The following is a 22,638-nucleotide window of genomic DNA, read 5'->3' on the forward strand; positions in this document are numbered from 1 at the left end:
GTTTCCCATTAGTTACAGTAAGAATAATACGCATTCGTGGAAATTCAGATTTGGTTAGAGCAAATCGAGCTGTCTGTACGATGAGGAATTCTCTCTCTCTTATCTCCAGTTTCTAGCGGGAGAACAACAACCCCAATATCATGAGGGCATTCTCATCGGAAGAACATGAGACCTTTTTAAATTTCGATTATTTTGGCCAAAGCTGCTTTTAATGTAGATGTATACGAATAAATGATTTAAAATAATGAGATCAAAGCACAGATTCCGCCAAGACTTGCCAGAGATAATGCCAATCCCATAAAAACGCTTAGCATGCTCTACATTTTTGCAGTTGAGTCGAAACTTTTGGCAAAGATGCGTTACTCTCTTATTGTGGCTATGGCTCTGGCTGTGCTGGTGAGTTTCCTATAAGCATAAATAAAAAAAAGGAAACATTAGAACATTTAAATCCACAGAGCCTTGGTAGTGCCGCTCCTCCTCAATCACAATATGCTATCATCGCCCAATTCTTCAAATATGCCGAGGCAATTCGCGAGGTTCAATTGGACAACATGCTGGACATAACGCTGGAGTTTGTGGATCAGGTTGTAATGAGCGTTCCGGCCAACAATCGTGGTCCTGGAACTGAAACTCTCCAGTCGTATCTGGATCGTGGCAGGGTCGTCCGTCAGACGGGCTCTCTAAAGCAGAAGTTCGACCACGTCTATGGCCTACAAGCTGTCTTCGAGGGACTCCAGGGCCAACTAAATCCAGCGTCGCCCGAGGCTCAAGTAATTGCAGTAAACCTTTTGGGTCTGCTTGGCGTGGCCAGTGATTTCGCCATTGAGGATGGAAAGTTCTACAATAACTTTGTCGAAGGTTCCACCCTAATGAAGGCCAAGCTGAGCACATCCACTGTGAACAGTGAACAGGATCTGTTCAGTGCAATCGCAGAGTACACCGATTCCGACTTCACGCAGCATGAGCCTTTGCTGGAGCGTGTTCTTAGCTTCAGGAATAGGTACTAGACTTTCGAGGGATTGGAACCTGTGCATAGTAAATAAACGAACAAATATTATTTCAACAAAATCCAAAAAATTAAACTGAAATGACCTTCCAGTGTTATCAGTAAACGGGTTCAAGGCTTTCAAATGGGTACAAATATATGTATATGATTACGATTTTTATGAATACATACTCGAATAAACTTATCAATCCAGATAAGAAGTGCTTTGGGGTACAGTTTATGATAGATAATTAAAGCCGATATTAGGAGAAATATAGTGATAAAATGTTTATGGAACAGAACAAACTGTTGTAACGATGTGCAGCGATGGGTTGGATAAAAGTATGTAATACGATTAGTTCTACAATCGAAGAAGAGGATCAACAGCTCTGTCAAGTATAGTGAGACTTAAGCGTATTTACAAGCAATTTGTGCACCTGAGTGTACAACAGTACAGTACAGGATAAATTGGTTTGTTTTTATTGGTTTTGTTTGAAAATGTAAACATTTTAAGTTTATAAATGATAACGAAATTTACAAACGAAATAGAAACAAAACAACTAATCTAGACCCTCAGCTTTGGCTTCGGCTTCAGGCTTGTTCTCGACTTGGTTCGAAGGAATTGAGTCGATTTGGCCGCGCTCTTTCAATATATCGAGCGGATCTTCACTGCGCAAGTAGCCATTATAGATGGGCTGGTGCTCAAAGACAACTTGCCCTTTTATGACACGCACCCGAGGCCCATGGGCTCGGGCCGTGAACTTAACCTTGCCACACGTATCCGGCCGCAGGCGACGATGGGCCCGAAGTCCGCTAACTACAACAAAGTACTTGTCACAGCCGTAGCACTTGTAGCGCTTCATTCCAATATGGCGCGATAGGTGAGAGATGAGTGTCTCTCGATGAGTAAAATCCAGTCCGCAGATCTGTTGGCCCACAATTAAATCACATTTCAAGGAGAAAATAATAAATAGTGTTATATTTTACCTCGCATTGGAAGGGTTTCTCCCCAGTGTGTCGGCGCAAGTGCACCCGCACTTGACCTGGAGTCCGAAAGAGCTTTCCGCAATATTGGCACTTGTATGGCATTTCCCCCGTGTGGATGGACATATGAATTCGCATGCCTCCCTGGGTGGTGAAGATTTTAAGGCACGTGGGGCACTGGAACTGCGATAGCTTTGTGTCATCTACATGTGGGGGCTTGAGTGTATATATCTTTGGTTCGGACTCTGATGGTACTGCTTTGATTGCTGGAGTCGGTGCGGATTTAAGCAAAGGTGGTATTTCTTTTATCGGAGTTGCTGGCTTTGATATCTCCGAAACTGAATCACGCACTGAAGCAGACTCCGTCCCACTTGATTCCGGTTCTAGATTAGTTTCCGCTGCCACTTGCTGATCTGGACTCACTGTTTCGGCGTGAATAAATTATATAATGTAAGTTGTTTGATAGGAAATTCCGCAGGGGCATTTTACTCACTTCTTACGGGCTTCAAATCTACTTTTAGCTCTGACAAGTTGGCGCTCTTCAGTTTATGCTCCTGGACCAGATGCCTGCGAAATGCGGAGCCTTGCTCATAGCTGCGCGTACAGATGGGACAAGTCCAGAAGAAACGGTGGTTCGGGTATTTCTTCCGCAGTTCCGCCATCACCGTATGGGCGCCGGGATTAAGATATACTTCCACATTCGAGTGCTCGCCTGCCAATGGGCTAATCACTGGGGCTACTGGTTCAGCGTTTAGTCCGTTTGTTTCTTTATCCCTTGAATGTAAAACTGTTCCCGGAATGGGAAGCGTTTTTTCAATGGAGCGTATTTGATTTTGAAATTCTATAATCAATTCCTGACATTCTGGTCGATTCTTCAGGGAGTAACAGCGATCCCTGGGAGGAAGAAGAGGTTTATAGTCCACTGGACTAGTCGTATTGGGGGATGTCGCTCCTTCTGGCGTTATCTTGCTAATTGTAAGCGAGTCTGGCAACTGAACAACGTTCTGTGGGGACGTTGCAGTGGCAACTGCACTCGGCTGATTCGACAGCTTTACAATTTTTGTATTTGGCGGCAATTTAATGACCATGCAGTTGTTGGGCAATACTTTCAGTATATTAGGGGATATTGGGGGCTTTCCATGCATAGTCGTCTTAGAATTTGCGACTTTCTTTAACATATCCGTGACGTTTACTTTTTGGCCGTTAGGCAAAACTTTGAATAAACTCCGCTGGACTCCACCAGAAGTGGCACTTGATGCTGGTGGGCCATTCCATTTTGAAACTGCAAGAAATACAACATTCCTTAATGTACATCAAATTGAATAAGTCATTAATAGGGACTCTTACATTTGAATGGTGGCCGAGGGGTAGTTTGTATCTCTTGCTTGGGCTTCAAGGCAGGCAATCGCAGCTTGTTCCTCAGCTCAACGGGTAGGCTTGCCCAGATCGATCCTTTCGAAGACACTGGCATCTTCTTTGTGGGATTTGCCATTTTGGAGTCTGTCTTGATGCTGTCACACAAGTCGGGCATCTCCTCGTCCAGGGGCTCGTCTTTAATGTACATATGAAGACCAGCTTCATTTTGTGGGTGTGGCCCCATCTCATCTGCGTCCAGCGGTTCGTCTTTGACCTTCACATCGTATAGCGCATCAGCTGGTGATGAGGCCTTGGCTGCCACGAGCTCTGGTGTTGTAGAGATTTTCTGATTATAGTCCACCTGCCCGCAGACTTGGGTGGTGTTCTTTCGGTGTAGGTTAAGGCCCATCTGAGATTCAAAGGGAAGACGGCATATGGCACAGACATAGCGATTTACATAACAGTGGCTTTTCATATGGCTGGCCAAGCGATCGGCGCCATCAACCCTTAAATCACAGATCTGAAAGAACTCAATGTATTTTTATTTACTGCGGAATTTAATATGGAATCGTAGTTAACGCTCACCCTGCAGCAGAACGTGTATATTCCCTGGGAATGCTGGCGATATTCGTGCTCCAGCACCAATTCCAGCGTGCCGCACCAGGCACCGCATCCATGGCGACAGAAGTGACGGTTCATCTGGTGGTTAACAAAGTGCGCCTTGATCTCCAGTTCAGTGGGTAGTTGTAAATGGCAAATGTGACACTCGTATGGACAGCCATTTTGATTCTGCGACGATTCTGCGAATAACTGTAATTTGAGACATATTATTTGGTATTCTATTCCCATTTACATACACACATACATACATATGTATGAATATGTCCCGCTGCTGCTTACCTGTTGGGCATCCAGCGTACCCAAGCTGGCTATAAACTTGAGCTCGTCCTCCGATTTGTCATCGCTGAGTGGTACCGTTATCATATTAGCATGCTCCTCAAGTATTTTCACGGCGCTACTCGCTGGAACGGCAGCATTATTAAAAATTCATCCAAAGTTAACGGTACGCTGCGTAATAACAGCCCCATACTTGCACACACGCGGATCTCAGAGCAACAGGCACACATACCAACGCACTCGCCCTCACAAAGCAATTAAATGCAAGCCTTTTGCTTACCACAGGAAATATCCATTGTCTCGTCCGGCATATTATCTTCCCCCTCCAGCTTGATCGTGGTGTCATCAATGTCGATTTCCTCTTTAATTATGCTCAAATCCACATGCATTTCCCGTTCTTTTTGCTTTTGAGGATGCAACACGCCAAAAAATATACCGCTGCGATCATCAGTGTGACCACGGACTTCTCGATCAAATATACGGTCTGACCCTCAGAAATATACCGAAATTATGTCACAAATTTCAAAATATACCGTAAATATCCTGACGAATTCTTTGTAAGTTCCATCATATTCCTCGTTTTTTATATTCGGCCTAGGATTACTAGCTAGCTAAGACCCTCAGCCCTAAGCGCATAATTTTATCCGATTGATGAATCAATTTTCTACAAGATATGCTAATTTTAAGTGCTCCTTGTTATTGTATTGTGTCGAAAATTAAAAAAGACTTGCGTATGGTTATTAATTATGGTCAAATCAAGGCGTAAAATTTGCAGTTCTTTTTGTTTGAGTGATCTACAACACGCCAAAAAAATATACCTCAGCGATCATTCCGTACTATCGAGTACATGTCTATCGGACAGTTGCGATTCGAACTGAAAAAGAACCATCAAGTGAACCAATCGATAGTTCCAGCACATCTCTAGCTCGTTTAGGTAAATAGGAAAACAAATCGAAGTTTTTAAACGAAAAATTAGAAAATGAGCAATAGCGAGGACTCCCAGCAATATATAACTGACATGATGGTCAAGGAAGAGGACGAGGCATCGGGTGGTAAGCGAGAGTCTGTTTTTGCATGCTTTTGTCTTGTAGTTTGTACAAAATCGCTTTTCTTTCCACAGACGAATCGGACAAACAGGATAATGGAATTATGCTGCGGGAACAGGACCGCTTCCTGCCCATCTGCAATATTATCAAAATCATGAAGGTACCCGTGCCGCAGAATGGTAAAATCGCGAAAGACGCACGGGAGTGCATCCAAGAGTGCGTCTCCGAGTTCATATCCTTCATCAGCAGCGAGGCCATCGAGCGTAGTGTAGCGGAGAATCGCAAGACGGTCAATGGGGATGATTTGATAGCGGCCTTTGGCAATCTGGGCTTCGACAACTATGTGGAACCGTTGCAAATATACTTAAACAAGTACCGCGAGGTAAGCGGGGTCCATAATTTCTGTTTCTCCACTTCTTTATTGATGTTTTCTCTGTTGCAGTCAAATAAAGCGGATCGGAATCTGTTTATGGACACGAACTTTGCCCAGAACGAGGATGGTTCCACGACAAACGAGGGTGCAAAGCCGTAGCTTTTACAGTACTTTTTGTAACTATAGGTAGTTTTTTTTTATCCACAACAGGGTGTCACGGGGGGATACACATACACATAGGATTGATTCAATTATTCGGTTGCCACTTTTTGGATGCAATCACTCCCTTACGCCTCCCCATTCCCCTTCCGCGGAGCGCAGATCATAGTCACAAGTCAAGTTTTACTTTACTACATAGCTTAAAAGTTTCATTTTTTGTCCACGATATATATGTATATATATATATATATGTATTTAGAAAAACACCAAATATTTGTGTTGGGGTCGACTACAGGTTTACACACACATACATACATACGATACATATATGCTCAAAGGTATTACATAGTAGTTTATATATCTGTATATGGAAATGACAACTCAATTTTTCACAGAATAAAATGTGTGTGGTATATGTATTAAAATTAATAACGAATAACTTAAGGAACATGTTTTGTGTTGTGTGTTGTTTGTTTTTATGGCATTTTGCTTTCCATCTGCCATTTCCATCCCGCTTTCACGAGATATATGTATAACGCATTGAAATACTAAATGATAATAAATCCACGATTGAAAACTAGACAATGTGTGATGTGTGTGGTGGCCACTGGGTGTACACAAAATGTACGAGTAATGTCTATCAAATGTTACATCTAAACACTAGTTGAAACTGATTTCATGTTCTGTTTCGTTTCGTTTCTACACCAATGACAGGACCTGATTGTCCATGGGCTCATCCTTCACGCGTACACTGTAGGCAGGATTTATGGCACAATCGTTAAGGAATATATTTGTATCATTGTGATTCAAATGCAGTGTGGGCGCCGCCTCTGGCTTAAGGAAACCCGCCTCTGCAAAGCAATATGGCTCAAAGTGTTTACAGCAAATGTGCTTGGATATGTCCCACTTGGGTATCGTTTCGATCTTCAGATTGTAGCACCATTTGGCGCGCTGATTCCGGTTAGCGGGAAAATTAAGCATCGGCAGCAGGGGTGCTTTGTCCGCGCCACAAACAATGCACTGTACGGCCTCGTGGACGGGTAGATGGGCGGAGCAGATGTGCTTGCCGCGATACCTTTGCATATCCGTGACCCTTAATGCCTGGCACCACTTCCTCAGGAGTTTGGGATCTGCAAAAACATTAAATAAAGATCGGGGGACCATCAGGATTTGCTATATTTACTTACTGCTGGGAAACTTGTGCAGCTTCAAATCCGCCACATCATAGGTACAATCTGCCATACAGCATTTGGGACCAGCTGTCGGTGGAGCCATCACTGGCTTTACATCGCCCGTGGGTCCCAGATGCCTGGTGGGAATGGCATTGCGCATCAGACGACGCACTCCGATCAGCTCCGGCTCAAAGTGGCGGCTGCAGATGAGTCTCGTGTTGCGCTGCGACTCCTTGAACTTCATGCCCGTGGCCATCTCCCAGTTGCGGATGGAGTTGACTTTATTGGGCAGTCGAAACAGCTTGATGCCCTCGCCGCGAGGACTGCGACAGTAGGGAAGACAGCATTGTTTCACCTTCCATGGTGGCGCCTGGCCGGGAGGCCAGACTGCATCCAGCCGCGAGCGACGACGCTTCTTGGCGATGGGCTCCTGGTCGTCTGTCTCCTCATCCTCGTCCTCCAGCAGGCCATCCTCATCATTCCCATCGCTCTCCCCTTCTGCCTCCGGCTCCGCCTCCGCCTCATCGCTATCGATGCCATTGATCTCTCCTCCCTGTCCACTGGCAAACATCTGGCATTGCTCGTTCGTATAGATGTCCTCGGGCACATTGTCCCCCAGCTCTAGCGTGGGAACTGCCCAGGGACGCAGCTTCCGCAGCCGTATGCAATGCGGTTCAAAGTGCACGCTGCAGACCATAAACTTCCAGGGGCGCTTCTCATCGTAGCGTATGCGCAGATTGTGCATCCATCGCTGTTGGTGCTCCTCCGATCGGGGGAACTTGTAGATGTGGACGCCGTGCTTCGATCTCTGGCGCTGGCAATGCATCAGCGAGCACTTGTCGTAGCCAGATCTCACCGGATTGAACGCCACCCTACCCTTCGATGGCAAACGGAGTTCCGTTTTCCAGCCGCCATTGGGGACTCCAAGATTTATCTTTGGCTTCTGTTGCTGTTCTTCCTGATCTTCGTATAGCTGCATCTCTGGCTCCAGGCAGAGCATGTCATCCTCCTCCTCCATTCCATCTTCCAGCTCCTCAGTCTTGAACTTCTTCTTCCCCATGGCCTGCATGGTGGGATATCTATCTCCAGTGGTGCTTCTCTGAGCCTCTGATTTCCTCTCCATCTTCTCCATTTTTTCAATCTTTATGTTTATGGCCTCAAAGTCGCTGTCAAAGAGTTCGCCGGGTGCCCGTGGACCCAGCTTCAGGGTGGGCACACTGCCATGCAACAGCCGCATATTGACCATACACACGGGATGGAAGTGGGCGCTGCAGATGCGATAGCGCCAGCGGTACTCCGGATCGAATGGCACCTGTGTGTTGTGCTGCCATTTGGTGCAGATCCACGACGAGTGCGGGAACTTGTGTAGCGTCATATTCTCGCTGGTCAGATGGTTCGGACATCCCTCGATCTGGCAGAATTTGCTCGACTTACGCGGCGGCGACGGACTTGGAACGCATATCTGCACAACCTTTCCAATGGATCGCTCCAATGTATGGCCATTCTGGGCTGGCGCATCGTCCAATTGCAGCTGCGCAAACTCATTCTGATGGATGGCCTCTGGAACACGCGGCCCCAGCAGCAGAGTGGGCATCGATCCCCTCCTAAGCCTCGAACCATTGAGGCACTGCCTGTCGAAGTGATGGCTGCAGACGCGTATCCGCCATTTATCCTCTATCTCCACCTGAATGTTGTACAGCCACTTCCCGGCCGCCTCCGTGGAGCTGGGTAGCTTGTGCAGCTTCAGATTCCCGTCAAGGTCCTCGAGCGACACGCGACATCCCTCGACACTACACTTGTGGGCACTGTACTGATGGCGGAAACGTTTGTTCGGAGCATACGTGTTGGTAGAGGTATCCGCAGAGTATTCCTTCTTCTCGTAGCTATCCAGCTTCTCGATATGGCCCACCTCTAAGAGCACCTCCAGGGCGGGCATTTCCATTGGCTCTTGTGTTGGAAAGTCTTGAGAGAGTTCTTGAGAGTCCAGTGTGCTCTCATTTATCAGCAATTCCGACTCCGTTTGTGACTCGTCGTCGTGGGGTTCCATCTTCACATAGGGTTCCATTAGTAGTCCATCTGCCTGGTCTTCCGTCTTCGGCGTCTGCTCTTCAACTTTCATTCTCTGTTTCATTTCCTGCCACTCCTCCTTGGTGGGATTCTGATGGAGCACCTGCCCGGGCTGCACCTCTGGCAGATGGAGCGTTGGCACGCTCCAGGGATAGCATTTTTTGCCCTCGAACAGGCAGTGGGCCTCAAAGTGTTTGCTGCACAGCTTCGTCATGTAAATTTCGTGCTCGTTCAGCTTCAGCTTGGCATTCTCCACCCACATCCGAAGGATCTCCCTCCGCCGGGGTATGCCGTGCATCGGACCCCCATCCCGCGGCTGCAAATGACGACAGCCCTGTACCGCACACAAGAAGCGCCGCAGATACGCCAACTGACGGGCGTGCTCATAGTTCTTGTCCAGCAGTAGATTCGGTCCGTGTTCTGGGAAGCTCTGTTCGCTGTGCTCGTACAGCATGATGTAGTGTAGGGCACAGAGCTTTAGCACTGAGGAGCCATCCTCACCGCTGGCAGGGATAGCCATGTGCTGCTGCCAGGACTCACGCAGTGGCCCATCGCTGGGCAGATCGTAGGTCATGCGATTCGTGTTGGCCTTGTGACACTCCTCGTAGCAATCGGGATAGCAACAATCGGTGAATCTCTTGTGAACCTTCTTCCACAGCGACCCCTTGTCGGAGCGATAAATGTCTGGATGCGAGTGTCCCAGCTCTAGGGTGGGCATAGCTCCCCTGCGCACGTTCTGGCCATCGTGGCAGCTCTCCTCAAAGTGCATGTGACACACTCTCAGCGTCCCGATGCGCTGCTCCTTGGGCACTTCGAGGCGGAAGTTGTGCAGCCACTTTTCATACAGGACTCGCCACTTGGGAAATTTGCTAAACTGCAGATCCTCCTCCTTCCGATTGGTGCGTCCACAGCCGGGCACACAGCACTCGCACTCCTCAGGGCAGTCCTGGAAGGTCTGGGGATTGGGCAGTAGTTCAAGCGGCTCGCTGTGTCCCAGGTGGAGGGTTGGCACTGAGCCGGCGTGCAGCAATTTGTGTTCATTCACGCAATGCGCCTCGAAATGTCGATCGCAGATGTAGTGCTCGCCCATCAGCTCTATCGGATGCATCCACAGATTGTGGGCCCACACATCCCGTACACGATTCTTTTTTGGCACCTTGAACAGCAGTCCTTTTTCAGAGTTATCCGTAGAGCAACCCCTTACCAGACAACGGAGCAGCAGGCCCTCTGTTTTCACGTTCCCTGCGAGTGTGGCCACGGGTACGGCGTCCTCGCGCAGGTCTCCCGTCTCCGGATCAAAACAGTCGGCTGCAAAGTGGGACTGGCAAACCAGGAAGCCATGACTGCTGGCCTGCATGGAGCGATGCTTGAGATTCGTGGCCCACCTCCGCGCCATGGCAATGTCGCTGGGATACTTGTAGAAGCGCACACCATCTCCTTTCGGCTGAAAGCAGCTCAACACGGCGCAGTAGTTGGCCCGAATGAACTCCATTGCCTGCTCCGTCTCCTGGCTGTTGGCTATGTTCCCATTGTGTCTGGCATTTGGTATGACATGCCCATCGTGACCCAGCCTCAGTGTGGGCACGGCCCAGCTCCTGAGCTGCGTTTGGTTAATGGCGTCCGCCTCGAAGTGAAGCTGGCACACAAACAGGTTCTGGATGTCCACGAGTCCCGGTTTTTGCTGGGTATTAACCAGCCACTTGAGCAGTGCGGGTTCGGCTGTGGGAAAGCGGTACAGCCGCTGGGATCTGGCGTACTCTCCGCATTCGGAGACGCAGCAGATTCTGTTTTTCAGGCGGGGACTGGAGCTGGCGCTCAGGCAGGGACTGCTCTGAGAAGAGGTGCCCCAAGTGCCTCGAGGTCGCAGGACAGGACCCTGTTCCGTCTTTATGTGCAGGGGGATGGAGAGACTCAGGCTGGAGATGCTGCCACAGTGCGATTTCTCCTGCTTCACGGGATTCTCAAGGATCTCCTGTGTAGTATAAATAAATAACATATAGCCATATAACATACAGTCCATCCATCACCCCCTCCTGTGTATTAGAGTAGGAGAAGCCCATTGTCATTTAAAGTTCATTTAGGATCACATTAGAATAAGATTACGTACTCGTACTCTTCCTGCCTGAATCCACAGTATTGTATGCGTAAAATCGCAGCTATAATCATGCCTCTTGAATGCTTTCGATCTTTACGATTCCTGCCTTTAGTCACCCTTCGGATCTCCCCGAATCACTAAAAATACGGCGGATTGAAGTCTTTGAAATGACTCGGAACATAATACGGACTTTGTGTGCCTTCGGCTACGCACATTCTTCTTCTTGCTCATTCTATCTACTAGAAAATCAAATAAAGAGTGACCGAGAGCGAAAAACCGATATTTTCGGATTTGACACAATAAAAACGAGGGGGAATCCGATATATAGTCAGTATGGCTCTCTTCCGCCAGACGGCGCTAACTTTGAACGACAAGGGGTGTGTGCGAGAGAGACAGAAAAATCTGTAGGGCTCTGCGTAGCCAGATCAAATAGATTTGTTCCATTTGGTTATAATAAAAATCCCGGGGGCGCAAGGGGGTGGGGCGAAATTTTGAAATACACTTGTGCAGGAACGATATCACAGGAGTGTGGATACCAAACTTGATTGCTCTAGCTCTTATAGTCTCTGAGATCTAAGCGCTCATTTAAGTGACAGGCAAAGCCGAACATGAAACGTGTGTGTTGGAGAGAGACAGAGCGGGAGAGAATGAAATTCGTTCGTCTTCGTTCTGGGTATAATAATTATACGATCTGGTTCAGATTCTGCAGTTTAGAAGACACGGACATTCTCTGAAATTCTGTGTTTTTGATTTTCTTCTGACTTCAAAAATGTGGATGCCATAGATTTTCGTGATTTGTTGTTGTCACAGAAGTTTTCTAGCTCTTATAATCTCCGACCACTAGGCGCTCATAGGGACGTACAGACAGACAGACGGTCAGATAGACAAGGCTCTATCGACTCGGCTACTGATGCTGATCAATAAAATATATACTTTATGGGGTCAGAATCGCTTCCTTCTGGACGTTACAAACAACCCTTTTCATCACAAACCTAATATACCTCTATTCATTTGAGTAGCGGGTATACAAATTAAGATACCTGCTTCGTTCAGTCCGTTTTTGGCAAGCGATTCAATTTAATGAGAAGCTGAGACGCTGATTCTAACTGAGTGAACGACGCGAATACGGAATAACACCCACCCACCGCATCGATTCAGTTACCTGTAATAGTGTGCCCCAGCCCCAGTTATAAATACGGCCAAATAAAGATCACCCAAGAGCCACTTTTCGCCTTTAACATACCTGCTTCAGGGGCATCTCTGGGATCTCCTGCTTGACGGTATTTTGGTAGATCTCCCCGTCGTGATTTAGCTGGAGCGTAGGTATGGCCCAGGTCTGCGGGCGCACGCCATTCAAGCAGAACGCCTCAAAGTGCAATAGACAAATGCGGTAGCTAAAATGCAAGGAGCGATCGTAGGTGATCCTGGTGTTGTGCAGCCACTTGGCAAGCAGTTCCGCGTCCCGTGGCAGCTTTGCCAAATGCGTGTCCTGCTTGTACTTGGAGCCACATCCCTGCACCGAGCACTGAAACTTCAACGAGATGGAGGCCTGATCGTAGATACCCTGCAGTCGCTCGAGCACCGTTTCGGGTACATCTCCTGGCAGATCCACCTCCTCGTACAGCTGAAGAAAGTGCAGGCCACACAGACGCCCCTGGCTGTCCGGCGGCAGCCGCACATACGACAGCCAGGCCGCTCGAACGGCCTCATTGTCGGGCAGATCGTAGCAGATCTTTCGATTGGGCGGACACGAGGGCCACAGGCATCCCGGCAGCGTGCTCTCCCTGTTCTTAAAGATATTCGGACTGGAGTGCCCAAGCTTGAGGGTCGGAACTGCCATCTTCACTGGGGCTCCGTTCTCGATTTGATGCGGCTCAAAGTGCTCCATGCACAGGCGAAAGTCACGAAGATCCGAGTCGGGATTGACAGATGGTAGCTTCAGGTTATGCTGCCATTTTTTCAGCATCCTTTGTTCCTGGGGCAGCGGCTGAAAGTGCCCGCCCGGGCCGTAGCCCTCCACATTGCCACAACTGGAGAGGCAGCATATCTTTGGCTTAGTCTCCACCTCCATCTCCATCTGCATCTGCTCCTCCTTCTTGATCGCTGCTGGAGCTGGAGCTGGACTCTCCGACACTTTCCTCTTGCGGCAGTGTTTCAGGCTCCAAAGCCGAAAAACCGAATGCTGTGGCATTTCGTCGGGGAAGCTGCTCGTGGCTGCCGCCGCTGCTGCCTGACGCCTCTCTTGGCCGTTGCAGCTGTAGCGCAGTGGCACATCGTGACCCACATTGAGGGTGGGCACCGCATTCTGTTTGAGTTTTCGCGTGCCCAGAACCTCCGACTGGAAGTGTTCGATGCAGACGCGACCAATGCAGCTCGAGGGATCCATTTGGAGGTTGGCGCACCACTTGAGCAGCAGCTGCTGGTCCTTGGGAAAGCCAAATGTGCTCAGCAGATACATGGCAGAGCGTTCCTTGCGGCAGTGCTTAAGGCAGCAGATGGGATCCACGTTATTTGGACGCTTCTCTCGGCGAGGCACTACTGCGAGAGGCCTTTCCCATGGTTTCGGCACGCGAAGGACTGCTGCTGCTGCTATGTTGGGTGGTGTATCAGGCAAGAGAGTTTCTGCCTCCTCCTCTTCCTCCTCATCCTCCTCTCTGGCATCGTCTGCTTCCTCGTGGCTGTTGTCATCATCGCTGGGATGCTCTGCATACGTCTCCACCAGCTCCAACGGATCAAAATAGTTGCCTGGATCCTCGTCGTCATCCTCATCGCCCAGCTGCTCTGCTCCCTCGGGCGTGTCATCCTCGTGTTCATCCTTCTCCTCATCATGGTTTTCCTGCTGCTCTTCTTCGGGGTTCTCCTCCTCCTCCTCATCATCCTCGCGCTCCTCTTCGTCCAGAACTTCCGTTTTGGGTGTCACCAGAGGCGACGCCGGCGGACTGCAAACCTCCTCCTCGGCCACTCCAGCCTTTATAGCCTCATTGTCGTACATCAAAGCCTCCTCATGGCCCAGTTTTAGCGTGGGTACTGCTCCCGTCTTCAGCTTCAGTTTTCCCCTCACCTGCGGCTCAAAGTGATCCGCACAGATCCTGCCACGACACTGATCCAGCGATAGTCCGAGATTAGCGCGCCACTTCTCGAGGAGATCCTCGCTCCGCGGATAACGATACGTGCGCAAGTCATTGTCAATGCTCCGCCGCTTGCGGCAGTGGCCCAGCGCACAGGTGGGCGTAAAGAAGCCGGGTATATTTTTGGGATTCTCGTATATAGGCTGTTCTTGGTGGCCCAACTGCTGTGTGGGCATGGCCCATCCCCTAAGATGCTTTCCATCGATGCAGCGCCTGTTGAAGTGTGCGCTGCAGACGCGCGTGGTTTTGTCCACTTCGTCGGGCTCCAGGCGCAGATTGTGGCGCCACTTGAGGTGTTGTTGCTTGCCCGTGGGGAAGGGAAAGAGACGTGCCCCATGCTCCAAACGACTGCGCCCACACGTGTGCACACAGCACTTAATATCCCCCAGAGATTTCTTAATCTTTACCTGCAAGCAAAGGGAGTTTAAGCCAAAAGAATTACGAGATTCATTCCTAGTTTTAACCTGTGTAAAGTTGGTCCTTATGTCGGGCTTTATGTCCTGCTCCTCCGTCTCTGGCAACTCTTGTTTGATGGTCACATTGTTCATCCCTCTTAGCAGCCGACGGGGACGCCCAAACAGATTGCTCTGCAGATCTTCCGGATTCACCTTGAACAGATCCTCCGTTTCCTCGTGGCCCAGCTCCAGAGTGGGTATGGAACCAATGTTCAGACGCGTCTTGCCAATGCACATGTCCTCGAAATGCGCATTGCAGATCTTGTATTTCTCGCGCTCCTTGAAGCACAGATGCTCCAGACGGAGGTTGTGGCGCCAGCGCTGAAACAGATCCGCATCCTTGGGGAAGCTGTTCATTTGCACCTCATCAAAGCGGCGAGTCTTCCCGCAGGTTGGGACAATGCACTTGAACACGGGATCCACGTAGCGTTCCTCCGGCTTGGGGTTGAGTATGAGCTCGATCTGGGAATCATCGTGGCCGAGCAGCATCGTGGGTATGGCCCACTTATACAGATGTTTGGGTCCAATGCAATCGGCATCGAAATGTTTGTTGCAGATCCGCACACCGATGCAGTCGACGGGATTCATCTTGAGGTTGTTGCACCACTTCCACAGCATGTCGTCGTCGTCCGTGGGGAAGCGGAAGAGCCGCACCTCGGGCTGTTCCTTCGACGATTCACAGCCCTCCACAGCGCAGTGCTCATCGGCAAAGGCCTGCGCTTCATTCGGGAAGATATCATCGTCGTCATGTCCCAACTCCAAAGTGGGAATGGCCCCGGCGCTCAGCCTTCGACCGTTGAAGGAGTGCGTCTCAAAGTGTCGCGAACAGACACGATACTGGCTCCTCATGGCCGCCCTTGGGCGTGTCCGTATATTGTGCATCCATTTCCTCAGCTGCGTGGGGCTGTGGGGCAGACGGAAAAGCTGCACGCCCTGGGCTCTGGTCTTCCTGCAGCTCTCCACAATGCATACCCGCTGCAGGCACAGCTTGTTGGCCTTCAGCTTGGCCGGATTCTGGTAGATCTTGTGGCCAGCGGGGGAGTTCAAGTCCAATGTGGGCACGGCCAGCGGCACTGGGCACTTTTTACTCAAAACATGCGGCTCAAAGTGGGCGGAACAGACCCGCCGCTGGGCACTTCCCACCTGCGGCACCTGCAGATTGTGTGCCCACTTGGCCAGCGTCGAGCGATTAAGCTTGGGGAAGCGATACAGCTGGACATTGTGAAGGGCACGCACCTTGCGGCAGTGCGGCAGACAGCAGCGAGGCACCCACGTGGGCTTTGTCACCGGAACCTTCTGTTTGATGTGCGTCCTTCGCTTGTACAGCATCGAATGCTCGGGATTCTCGTACAGATTCTCAATGTTTCCAGCCAGATTGAGCGTGGGTATGGCCCACGGACGCATCCGCTTGCCAATGCAGTGGGCCTCAAAGTGCAGATTGCATATCCGCATGTTCGTGAGGACAGCGGCCTCCGTTTGCAGATTGTGCGCCCATTTGGCCAGCACCGAAGTATCCTCCGGCGGACGATACAATTTGATGTCATCCACACTCGGGTTCCGCTTGCACGTCTCCACACAGCACTCGCCCTGCTCCTCGCCATTGTTGGGGGCCGTAGGACGGGCATAGAACTCGGCCACCTGCTCGGGGGTCGGCAGCTGATAGGCAATGTCCTCGTGGCCGAGGATCAGAGTGGGCACAGCCCACTTCTCCAGTCTCTTGTTGCGCAGACAACGATCCTCAAAATGCACCTCGCAGATGGCATCGTTGAAGAGTTTGCTGCCATCGGGTACTGTCCGCTGCAGATTCGCACACCACTTGGTGAGCAGCGCCACATTGCTGGGGAAACGATGGAGGTTGGCATGGTCTCTGTCGCGATTCCGCTTGCACACGGCCACACAGCAGGTCTCTCGGATGTTCAGCTTCTTGATCACATCCGGATTGCGGTGAATGTCTTCATCCTCGTGCCCCAAATGGAGTGTGGGCACGGCGAACGGACGCATGCAGCCGCCAATGCAATAGGGTTCAAAGTGCAGGCTACAAATCCTCATGCCCTTGTGCATCTTATCCTCGGGTATCTTCAGATTGTGGCACCACTTGCGCATCTGCTCTGGCCTGCGCGGTATCGTGTGGAATGTGATGTTCTCGCTGTTGTGCCGCTTGCTCTCGCAGCTTGGCACGCAGCACACATCCATGCAGTCGCTGGCATTCATCCCGCCGGAGGAGCCTCCCGCAGACAGGTTCAAGTACGAGGCACTCATCTCGGGGTCCACATAATGAGAGGCCGAACTGGCGGAGGAGGAAGTGGAGGCCGCCGAATGGCGTTGATAGGATTTGCTATGCATGGGCTGATGCTGATTCTGCAGGGACGAGTGATGATGCGACAGCTGCTGCGACGTCTGTTGTTGCTGGAGAAGCTGGTGACTGCCGCCATGTTGTCCAGTGGGAGATGGCGGTGGCCACAGTTCGTTCTCATAGATATTAAAGGTGTCATTGTGACCCAAATGCAATGTGGGAACGGCACCTACGGAACAGGAAGGAGTGCTTTAAGAGGGGTACTCACTGAATATATATCACCCCTTAACTCACCTGGCGACAGCTTTCTTAGACCCAATGCTTCCTTGATAAAATGCGCACTGCATATTTTGTGATTCTTGCCACGATACACGCCCGGATCCAGCCTTAAATTATAGCACCAACGTCGCAGGAGCACCTCGTCTCTGGGGAAACGATACAGCGACATGTTAAAGTCCGAAGAGCGGCTGCGGCGACAAAAGTTCAGGCAGCAGCGCTTCTCCTCCACATACAAATTCTTGGGATTGTCATGGATCTTGCCGTACTGCGCTCCCAGATGGAGGGTGGGCACGGCCCACGGCTTCAGTCGGAACTTGCCAATGCAGCGATCCTCAAAGTGTCGGCTGCAAAAGTGACGCGGCTCCTTGGCCTGCACTGGCAGGCGGGCGTTCTGGCACCACTTGATCAGGCTCTTGATGTCCTTGGGGAAATTGTAGAACTTCAGATTGCTCTCCCCCCGCTGGCTGGTGCAGTGCGGCATGCTGCAGCGCGCCACCTCTCCAGTGGTAAAAGTGTTGGTTAACTCACGGTTCTGGTACAGATTGGCCACATCGTCGTGGCCCAGATTGAAGGTGGGCACCGCCCAATAGCACAGCGAATACCGATTGATACAACGCTTCGGGAAGTGCATGCTACAGATTCGAAATGTCGCATAGCTCGCCGCTGGTATGTGGAACATCTTGAGGTTGTGCAGCCACTGATTCAGATACTTTTCATCCTTTGGAAACGTAAAGAACTGTAGCGTTGGACTGGTGCTTTTTCTGACGCCGCACAGGGGCACACAACACAGGGCATCCTCCGAGTCGTCCAGCGTTGAGGAGTGAGCCTGTGGTCCGGCCAGTGCTCCGCCATGGATGGAGCTGTCGCTGCCATAGGCATTGTTGTAGCTGCTGTTGTCCTGATGGCTGTACGAGGACTCGCTGGTGGAATTGCTGTAGCTACGCTCTAGCTTCACGCTCACCTCGCTCTTCAGCGAGGCGGAGGAAGAGGAGGCCGCAGCAAACATGGCCGCTGTCCCATCGGCATTTGCCTGGCGCTGTTGCAACAGAGAGCTCAAGGCAGCTGTGGCTGGCAAGGCTGAGGCATTGGAAGGCGTTGCCTTGTGCAGTGGTGCTGTGGGTACTGTAACAAGAGCAGACATTTTAGTAATACAGTCACTTTAAGGCTTTAATCTTCTGGTCAACTTGCTTTCCATGGTGGCCATATGGCAGTCCTGCAGCTTGTAATTCCCCTGGTTCGTAGCAAGCTGCTGCTGTTGATTGGTATAGTACTTGCCGCAAAAGTATGGAGCCGACAGTCGATGCTCATGCAATTCGACGGCTGTTTGATACCACAAACGGCAGATGGGACAGTCGTAACGCTGCTGAAACTTGTGCTGCGGCAAGTGGGCATACAGCTGTTCCCGCGTGGCAAAGGTTCCAGAGCACATCTGCAGGAATACCCATTAAATATATCGAATATTGGATACCCTCTGGAGGGCGCGTCTACTCACATTACAAACAAATCTCTCATACTCGTGCTGCATGTACTCGTGCGATTCGCACTCGGCTATCGTATCGAAATGCTTGCCGCAGTATTTGTGGCAGAAGAACTTGTCCGCACGATGCAGTTGCTTGTGGCGCTGCAGCTCTTCAGTGGTCATGAAGGACATGGGGCATATGTTGCACTTGAAATCGTACTCCTGAATGCCACAACTGCTCTCGGCCACATGCCTCAGATAGGATTGCTTCTTGAAGAAGACCTCCTTGCAGCGCTGGCAGATGGGCAGACTCTCCGCCGAACGATCTGTCGTTTGCTGTTGCTGGGCTTTTCGGCGTGCAAAGCTGCTGCTGATGTTGCTGCTGGAAGTCTATAATGATAGATATAAGGTAGGTATGAATATGAAATAAATAAATAATAAATAATAAACCAACCTTTCCGTAGGTCTCATCCTTGACGGTTAGCTCGACTTTGGGGCTTAGCATATCGCCGCTGAATTCGTTGAACTTGTTAAAATCAGCAAAGGGCGTATTGTCATCAATATAGTTGGACTTGTAGGGATGTTCATCCATGGGTTCCGCTAGGGTAAGTATAGAGAATACAGATTCGTTTATTTCTTATTCGATTCGGTGTACTTCTTTAAAGAATTCTTTTTTAAAATTTATAATAAGAAGCACATTTTTCGTGTGTTCCGCTACAGAGATTATAGAGAATACTTTATTTCTTATTTGATTGTATTCACTTTCTAATAGGATTTCTTGTAAAATATACTTAAGAAATAAATAAGAAATAATAAGTAGAAATATCGCACAAGAAAAATGTCTGTACCTTTTGTTTTCGGTTTCTATGGTAGCCACAAATAAGCCAATAACTCTCCCTTACAAATATAAATTTAACTGCAAATCAATTCTCTTACAATGATTTTGCATAGAAATTTCTAGAAACTATTAATTCTATTTTTTCTTCTATTAAATCAGCGATGATATCTTTAATCCGAAAATCTTTGAATTCACATACGATTTGATGCATCCCTAATGACAACATTTTCTCTGTTTGTCCATCAATTATGGCTGATGCCCCGCCCAAATGGTTATTGATAGGTAGGAAACGACGGTTGGGGGAGAGGAGAGATGCGGTAACAATATTATAGGTTAGTCTTACATAAGAATCCGACTTGAAAGAGCTGCTGCACCAAGACTTACACAGAGACACAACCTCAACCCATTTCAATTCCATTCCTCATTTCAGAGAGCAAAAGATATCTATGTGCATACTTTTAATATTGAGAATTCTCCGTGCCATACTGCTAGGTACTGCTGGGCCGGTAATACTATAAAGCATCTCTATACGGAGGTGGAGAGTATACATTTGCTAAATAGAGATACATACAGACAGAAAGACAGACAGAACTCGGGGACAGACACACAGAGGCACAGAACGAAGCAAACAGAGATACAGAGACCCCGTCCGTAAGTAGACGAGTGACTGAACCGAAACCGAACAACCGAACAAACCGAACGAAACAACGCGCAAAAACCTCAGCGAAACTCAACCAAACGCCAAACGTTTTATTGATTCCGACGCCAAAATGGAGCTGAAATTACGACTACTTATAGGAAAAATGGCCCCCTAAAGTACGAGTAATCTGTGTGTGTTTATGTGTGTGTATCCATATGAAAATGGATTTTGCGCTCAAGATTGTTCGGAATATCTTGTATTTTCTCTCCCCTATAATACCGTTAAGGATTCCCTAAGAGTTCTCTATAGTTTTTACTCACATTTTATTATCATATCTGGCGCTGGGGGCGGGGCCATCGGATTCTGTGGCTGCTGATACGCTGACTCCATGGGTTCGCTTTTTATGTACGGATAATATGTGCCGGACATTATATCATGTCCCATATAGGAGGAACGCTGATCCCCAAAGTTTTGCGACCTCGGGCCACCGCGATAATTGTCAATAAAGTTGGCCACATAATAATCTTGTGGGGCATCATTGAAGTAACGCCCATTGTTGTCGCCGAAGTTGGTGTTTGACTGTGGGCCACGATGGTTGTTGTCGAAGTTACGGAAATCGGAATTGAAATTAGAACTCACCGAATTCCGGTTGCCAAAGCTTGGGGAATCATTGTTGTCGGTACGACCAAAGTTCCTATATATATCGTTCGATAGCGGTGTGGAGGTGGCGCCAAATGCGGAGGTAGCCGATGCATGGTACTGGGGTGGCGGCGGCGGGTAGGAAGCAACATGTGAGTACCAATTGCTGTGTGGCTGTTGTTGTTGTTGCTGCTGCTGAAACTGCTGATGGTTGTGGTGTTGTGTCTGATGGTAGTGCGGATGGGAATGTGGATTATGCTGTGACATTACGGACGGTATTTCAATCCTTCTATGGCAATGCAAATCGGATTTATGCAGGTCCTTCAGTGCAGGGACAGGACAGGACAGGACAAGACAGGACAGGAATTGGCCCCGTGTTTTTGGGGCGAGCGCGTATCCTCTCTTTTTTGCACGCTCTATTGGCGTCTTTTATATACCAGTTTTTTTTTCTTCTTCAACCTTCCGCGTCTGTGTGTATGTATCGAAATGTCATTATTGTTATTGGTCGTTTGCCGTTCTTCATGTGCACTCAACTATGTGGCACCTTACACATTGCCATCTTACTTGCGCTCGGGCAGTTAGAATTTTAAGATATTCAAGGCGCGCACTGGTTTTTAAATGGTTAAAAAACCATATTTTCCGTTTGTTTTTTAACGCGCCGAGACACTGCCAGTCAGTGTGACCGCGGATTTATTGTTAAAATATACCGTCCGAACCTCAGAAATATACCAAAATATACCGTCTCACTTTAAATATACCGTAAATATACTGACGAATTCAAATTCTATATTCCTCGACTTGTATATTCCGTCGAATATTACAAGCTAGATAGATCTCTCAGCCCTGCCCACATAATTTTATCCAATTAATGAATCTATTTTTTACATGAATGGCTTATTTGAAATACTTGACTTAGATTTTTTTGCCCCAATTTTGGTTCCTCAACAACAATATAGCGTCTCGTAGGATGAAAAACCGTACCTAGCCCACTTAAGCCCCCTCTATTTAAATAGTTAAACTACTTGAGGTAAATGGCGGAAAATATTAACGATTGTTAATTCTTCTTGTAGATTCATGCCATCTTTCCTCTGAACTTAAAAAAAGAAACACTATATCTTTCACCTGAACTGAGCTAACATTATTAAATTTTAGTTATATTCGGTGGAAAATTGAAATACCCCCATGGCTTATAGTAGGTTAATCGTTCTCCTTCAAGGATTGGAAACCATCTTGCTCAATTTTGATTTTCCGTCGAATATTATTAGCTATATAGAACATTTAGCCATTCCCACATAGTTTTATACGATTGATGAATAATTTTTCCACTTAACTGGCTCATTCTTAATACTTGCTTTTATTGGATTTTGCGTTAAAAAGGTTTTAGCGAAATACGTCAAACAAAAAAAAAAGGTTTTAGCGAAAACGGGAAAACAAAACAAACCAAGAGGATAGTCGTTCATATTGCTATATTTTGATATTCCGTCGAATATTACTAGCTAGAAAGAACGCCCAGCTATGCCCACATAATTTCATACAATTAATGAATCTATTTTCCACTTGGCTGGTTTATTTTAAACTCTTGCTTTAGTTGGATTTAGTCTAAAGAAAAGTTTTAGCGAAGAGTGACCCTAAAAAAAATTTAATAAGACTTAAGAGAAAAATCGTTCTTATTGCTCAATTTTGATACTCCGTAAGAGAATCGTTGGTATTGCTCAGTTTTGATATTCCGTTGAATAATGCTGTCTGACTAAAAGCTTTAGTTCTGTCCATATA

At 48.5% G+C, this 22,638-nt stretch overlaps 4 protein-coding genes across 5 annotated transcripts; 2 read left to right on the forward strand and 2 right to left on the reverse strand.

Moving 5' to 3' along the window:
• The first annotated feature begins 285 nt into the window (after positions 1–285).
• On the forward strand, positions 286–1,200 carry LOC108163533. The gene is made up of 2 exons (XM_017298886.2): positions 286–396; positions 456–1,200. The coding sequence occupies exons 1-2, from the start codon at positions 313–315 to the stop codon at positions 1,005–1,007; spliced, it is 636 nt and encodes a 211-aa protein (XP_017154375.1). The 5' UTR covers positions 286–312; the 3' UTR covers positions 1,008–1,200.
• Positions 1,201–1,382: 182 nt separating this feature from the next.
• On the reverse strand, positions 1,383–4,689 carry LOC108163532. Its single transcript, XM_017298885.2, has 7 exons — positions 4,503–4,689; positions 4,226–4,347; positions 3,911–4,135; positions 3,317–3,845; positions 2,463–3,251; positions 1,973–2,391; positions 1,383–1,911 (listed from the first exon to the last, which is right to left on the reverse strand). Exons 1-7 carry the CDS (start codon positions 4,609–4,611, stop codon positions 1,546–1,548), a joined length of 2,559 nt encoding a protein of 852 aa, XP_017154374.1. The 5' UTR covers positions 4,612–4,689; the 3' UTR covers positions 1,383–1,545.
• Positions 4,690–5,124: 435 nt separating this feature from the next.
• LOC108162516 (nuclear transcription factor Y subunit B-1) lies at positions 5,125–6,380 on the forward strand. The gene is made up of 3 exons (XM_017297297.2): positions 5,125–5,274; positions 5,343–5,650; positions 5,711–6,380. The coding sequence occupies exons 1-3, from the start codon at positions 5,202–5,204 to the stop codon at positions 5,798–5,800; spliced, it is 471 nt and encodes a 156-aa protein (XP_017152786.1). The 5' UTR covers positions 5,125–5,201; the 3' UTR covers positions 5,801–6,380.
• Positions 6,027–21,547, reverse strand: LOC108162515. Of its 2 annotated transcripts, XM_017297296.2 has the most exons (10): positions 20,866–21,547; positions 20,547–20,805; positions 19,203–19,348; positions 18,782–19,138; positions 18,478–18,718; positions 17,305–18,411; positions 14,727–17,239; positions 12,378–14,669; positions 6,988–11,011; positions 6,027–6,930 (listed from the first exon to the last, which is right to left on the reverse strand). In XM_017297296.2, exons 1-10 carry the CDS (start codon positions 21,130–21,132, stop codon positions 6,500–6,502), a joined length of 11,637 nt encoding a protein of 3,878 aa, XP_017152785.1. In that variant the 5' UTR covers positions 21,133–21,547; the 3' UTR covers positions 6,027–6,499. The 2 variants fall into 2 exon arrangements, with proteins under 2 accessions (XP_017152785.1, XP_033249812.1); XM_033393921.1 differs by lacking the exons at positions 20,547–20,805; positions 20,866–21,547 and adding an exon at positions 19,971–20,019.
• Between the last annotated feature and the right edge of the window lie 1,091 nt (positions 21,548–22,638).

The sequence above is a fragment of the Drosophila miranda genome, chromosome 4 (assembly GCF_003369915.1).
Source record: "Drosophila miranda strain MSH22 chromosome 4, D.miranda_PacBio2.1, whole genome shotgun sequence".
Classification (NCBI taxonomy): Eukaryota; Metazoa; Arthropoda; class Insecta; order Diptera; family Drosophilidae; genus Drosophila; species Drosophila miranda.

Bases quoted from the DNA above. Each gene is read 5' to 3' on its own strand.
- LOC108163533 (XM_017298886.2), top strand. From the start codon at position 313: ATGCTCTACATTTTTGCAGTTGAGTCGAAACTTTTGGCAAAGATGCGT. The intron at 397-455 runs GTGAGTTTCCTA...TTAAATCCACAG, and splicing joins CTATGGCTCTGGCTGTGCTG to AGCCTTGGTAGTGCCGCTCC.
- LOC108163532 (XM_017298885.2), bottom strand. From the start codon at position 4,611: ATGCATGTGGATTTGAGCATAATTAAAGAGGAAATCGACATTGATGAC. The intron at 4,136-4,225 runs GTAAGCAGCAGC...CTCAAATTACAG, and splicing joins GTACGCTGGATGCCCAACAG to TTATTCGCAGAATCGTCGCA. The intron at 3,252-3,316 runs GTAAGAGTCCCT...TATTTCTTGCAG, and splicing joins CCCTCGGCCACCATTCAAAT to TTTCAAAATGGAATGGCCCA.
- LOC108162516 (XM_017297297.2), top strand. From the start codon at position 5,202: ATGAGCAATAGCGAGGACTCCCAGCAATATATAACTGACATGATGGTC. The intron at 5,275-5,342 runs GTAAGCGAGAGT...TTCTTTCCACAG, and splicing joins AGAGGACGAGGCATCGGGTG to ACGAATCGGACAAACAGGAT. The intron at 5,651-5,710 runs GTAAGCGGGGTC...TCTCTGTTGCAG, and splicing joins ACTTAAACAAGTACCGCGAG to TCAAATAAAGCGGATCGGAA.
- LOC108162515 (XM_017297296.2), bottom strand. From the start codon at position 21,132: ATGTCACAGCATAATCCACATTCCCATCCGCACTACCATCAGACACAA. The intron at 18,412-18,477 runs GCAAGTTGACCA...CTCTTGTTACAG, and splicing joins CCATATGGCCACCATGGAAA to TACCCACAGCACCACTGCAC. The intron at 6,931-6,987 runs GTAAGTAAATAT...ATGTTTTTGCAG, and splicing joins GCTGCACAAGTTTCCCAGCA to ATCCCAAACTCCTGAGGAAG.